At 46.7% G+C, this 4519-nt stretch overlaps 1 protein-coding gene across 1 annotated transcript in view; it reads right to left on the bottom strand.

The window, feature by feature from the left end:
* LOC106940701 (solute carrier family 12 member 2-like) overlaps window positions 1–1238 on the bottom strand; it is a gene marked incomplete at its 5' end in the record, with an annotated part of 45889 nt that extends 44651 nt beyond the window's left edge. The window contains one exon of the mRNA XM_015023504.1: window positions 964–1238. Coding sequence (XP_014878990.1) covers window positions 964–1238 — 275 coding nt within the window. The remainder of the gene's footprint in view (window positions 1–963) is intronic.
* Between the last annotated feature and the right edge of the window lie 3281 nt (window positions 1239–4519).

Raw genomic sequence — 4519 nt, 5'->3', positions numbered from 1 at the left:
TTAACACAACCCCTGACATAGTGTTCTCCTGATATAGTGTTTTCCCCGAACGTTGGTGGCGGTCCGCTCAGAATAACTGAATATTGATGATCTGGAAGGCTGAGTCCAGCATGTTTTTGTTTAGCCAGGTTTCTGTTAGACAAAGAACAGCACACTTCATCTCTGTAGAAATAGTCTCAGATGTAACAAATCCACTTTATCCAGTAAGCGTGCATTGTCTAGAAATGTCCGCTTCAGTGGTCCGAAATTGGTGGATACGGCTGGGCCAATGCACCCTTTCGCTTCTCCCTCTTCTGTTTTCGGGGACCACATTTCCGTTTGATGTTCCTCGCACTCTGCTTCACCAGTCTGTTGTCCACTGTCTGCCAAGTGCGGATTTCAGACGCGTTGATATATTAACAACTGAACTGTCTCCAATAGTCACCAGTTTAGGCGGGCTAGATCAGGGGTGGGCAATCCTGGTCCTCGAGGGCCGGTGTCCTGCAACTCTTAGATGTCTCCCTGGTCCAACACACTTGAATCAAACAGCTGAATCACGGATCACGGAGCTTTAACTCCCATCTCCGGCAGAACTTTGAACACGTCCCGGGGGACATGGGGGACATTGAGTCTGACTGGACCATTTTCCATGCCTCCATTGTCGAGGCGGCTTATCGGAGCTGCGGCCGAAAGGTTGTCAGTGCCTTTCGCGGCGGCAATCCTCGAACCCATTAGTGGACACCTTCAGTGAGAGATGCCGTCAGGAAGAAGGAGTCCTATCGGGCCTTTTTGGCCTGTGGGACTCTAGAAGCAGCTGATGGGTACCGGCAGAGGAAGCGGTATGCAGTTCGGGTGGTTGCTGAGGCAAAAACTCGGGCGTGGGAGGAGTTTGGAGAGGCCATGGAGAAAGACTTCCGCATGGCTTCGAGGCGATTGTGGTCCACCATCCGGCATCTCAGGAGGGGGAAGCAGTACAGCACCAACACTGTTTATAGTGGGGATGGTCTGCTGCTGACCTTGACTCAGGACTTTGTGGGCCGGTGGGCGAAATACTTCGAAGACCTCCTCAAACCCACCGACATGCCATCCATTGAGGAAGCTGAGTCTGGGGACTCTGGGTCGAACTCTCCAATCTCTGAGGACGAGGTTGCCGAGGTGGTTAAAAAGCTCCTCGGTAGCAGGGCCCCGGGGGTTGATGAGATCCGCCCGGAGTTCCTTAAAGCTCTGGATGTTGCAGGATTGTGTTGGCTGACGCAACTCTGCAATATCACATGGACATCAGGAGCAGTTCCCCTGGATTGGCAGACCGGGTGGTGGTCCCCCTGTTCAAAAAGGGGGACTGGAGGGTGTGCTCCAATTACAGGGGGGTCACACTCTTAAGCCTCCCTGGCAAGGTCTACTCAGGGGTTCTGGAGAGGAGGATCCGTCAGATAGTCAAACCTCAGATTCAGGAAGAGCAGTGTGGTTTTTGTCCTGGTTGTGGAACACTGGACCAGCTCTACACCCTCAGCGGGGTCCTGGAGGGTTCATGGCAATTTGCCCAACCGGTCTACATGTGTTTTGTGGACTTAGAGAAGGTGTTCGACTGTGTCCCTCGGGCCCTGTGGGGAGTTCTCTGGGAGTATGGGGTACCAGGCCCTTTGATACGGGCTGTCAGGTCCCTGTATGACCCATGTCAGAGTCTGGTCCGCATTGCCAGCAGTAAGTCGGGCTCGTTTCCGGTGAGAGTTGGACTCCGCCAGGACTCCCCTTTGTCACCGATTTTGTCAATTACTTTCATGGACAGAATTTCTAGGTGCAGCCGAGGTGTTGAGGGGATCCGTTTTGGTGGCCTTAGGGTCACATCTCTGCTTTTTGCGGATGATGTGGTCCTGTTGGCTTCATCAGGTTGTGATCTGCAACTCTTACTGGAGCGGTTCACAGCCGAGTGTGAAGCGGCCAGGATGAGGCTCAGTGCCTCCAAATCCGAGGCCATTGTCTTGAGCCGGAAAAGGGTAGAGTGCCTTCTCCGGGTCAGGGCGGTGTCCTGCCTCAAGTGGAGGAGTTTAAGTATCTGGGGATCTTGTTCACGAATGAGGGAAGAAGGGAGAGGGAGATCAACAGGCGGATTGGTGCGGCGTCTGCCGTGAAGCGGGCGCTGTACCACACCAACTTTATTTACAAAGCACTTTAAAACAACCACAGTTGATACAAATTGCTGTACATTAAAACACAACATAACAATAAAAAAAACCAAATTCTTACAGTTTAAAAACAAACATACAATTTAAAACTAGATCCCTCTGGAGTTGAAAGTCAAGTAAAATAGATGGGTTTTAAGATGTTCTTTAAAAGTGGACAGTGAAGGGGCTTCTCTAACCTGCAAAGGCAAGTCATTCCATAACTTAGGACCCATGATACCGGTCCGTAGTGGTGAAGAGAGAACCGAGTCAAAAAGTGAAGCTCTCGATTTACTGGTCGATCTACGTTCCCACGTTTGGTCATGACCCAAATGGGTCATGACCCAAATGGTCATGACCCAAATGTCTTTGGGTCATGACCAAAAGAACGAGATCATGGATACAAGCGGCCGAAATGGGTTTTCTCCGCAGGGTGGCTGGACTCTCCCTTAGAGATAGGGTGAGAAGCTCGGTCACCCAGGAGGGACTCAGAGTACAGCCGCTGCTCCTTCACGTTGAGAGGAGCCAGTTGAGGTGGCTCGGGCATCTGGTCAGGATGCCTCCCTGGTGAGGTGTTCCGGGCACATCCCACCGGGAGGAGGCCCCGGGGAAGACCCAGTACACGCTGGAGGGACTATGTTTCTCAGCTGGCCTGGGAGTGCCTAGGGGTTCCCCCAGAGGAGCTGGAAGAAGTGGCTGGGGAGAGAGAAGTCTGGGCCTCCCTTTTGAAGCTGCTGCCCCCACGACCAGACCCCGGATGAAGCAGAAGAAAATGGATGGATGGACAGGCAATTACTGAGTTCAGTCAATTTATGAAATTCAAAAGATTGGAACAAACAGTATTTTTGAATATTGTCAGCATACACATTGTGTTAATTGTGTCAAATAAAATTTTTGGATTTCACCCTTTTGATTTGATGAGATTAGCAAAATAACTGGCTCTTGCATTCTTGAGCATCTCATTTAAGGAGCTGATTAAGTCTTTAAGGTGGTACCTGTGGGCCACCAGATCAGTACGTTTCCATAAACGTTCAGTTTTCCGGCATAGTCACAAGGTCACAATTTCCTTATTAATCCAAGGACTGCTTGTACGCTGAACAGTGTTCTGTTTTAAAGGTGCTATTAAGTTCAAAATGTCCTTACAGTAAATGTTAAAACAGAGCTCAAACTCAAAGATTAACTCAACATCAGATTGTGGTAACAAAACTAACTATGAAGATTGAACTTTTACAAAATCCTTAAAATCTTGTATAATGTATTCTGAAACCATTAAATCAAAGTTAGGACCATTGATATTCTCAGTAAACAAATTCTGGATTAATAATTTATGTTAATTTTAATTGTTTTTTTTTTTTATTTGTCATTTTTAAAACTCTATATATGTGGGTTTAAATAGCATTTCACTTACGATGCATTTCTGTAACATAAAATTACCCAGAAATATTTTTACATTTCCTGTCAACTTAACATCTTTTAATACAAAAACATAGTGTTTTTGTATTAAAAGCCCCAACCACCAGGCTTAGCAAGTTTTCTGGGGCAAATCCTGAATCTATATGTAACTTTGGGATAAATTCATACACAAAATACTTGTGATACAAAAGTTTCACACTGATTCACCCATGTGGAGTGCTGTAGTGTGGCAGTGAAGCTGCCACACTACAGCAACAATGAGATTCCATCAATATTTAAGTGGCCTGGGTTTATGCTTGGCTGCCCCAGTCGGAATTAATCTCCTTTGTTACTGGTTCCCTTCTAGCTTGTCAATATGAACTTTTAGGATGCTGTTGCCATGTGGTCAGAAAAAAAAAAGACTCAGAAAAAACTCCTCTCCAAGACGCATTACTCACACTCCCAAAGACATTTAATTTGAATGTACCATCACAACCTGTATCAGTTACTAAAAAGAACCTCGAGTTTAGCTATTTGCAGCTAATACACCGGAACAATTCTATGATTCAGTCATTAATTGCAGTGGAAAAGCAATCAATTGGTACAGTGGAATTTCCGATGCTCATTCCAATCTGCGTATGTAACACAGAGAGGAAAACATATTAAGACATGATAGGGTGGAAGCATTAGGGTCAGTACGACCTTCAAACTGCACTAGTCCCATTCATTTCAAAGTGAAGTTTTACCAAGCTATTTTGCCAGAAATTACACACACTAAAAATGAGCCAACTACAGCAGCTCACCATCCCCATCCTGAGAACTGCAGCCATTCTAATATAGAGGTGATGAAGGAGACTCCCGTCATTGTGTCGGACATTTGCCATTAACTAAGGACTAGAGAAAACAATATAGGCTTCCCCCCCACACACCCTCATCGACAACCTTGAGAGGACACATGAGAAGCTTTTCATCACAAATCACTTGATAAA

This window comes from Poecilia latipinna, unplaced genomic scaffold (assembly GCF_001443285.1).
Source record: "Poecilia latipinna isolate Pla-1442-1.1 unplaced genomic scaffold, P_latipinna-1.0 Scaffold3329, whole genome shotgun sequence".
Classification (NCBI taxonomy): Eukaryota; Metazoa; Chordata; class Actinopteri; order Cyprinodontiformes; family Poeciliidae; genus Poecilia; species Poecilia latipinna.
This window is presented reverse-complemented; position numbering and strand designations above follow the sequence as displayed.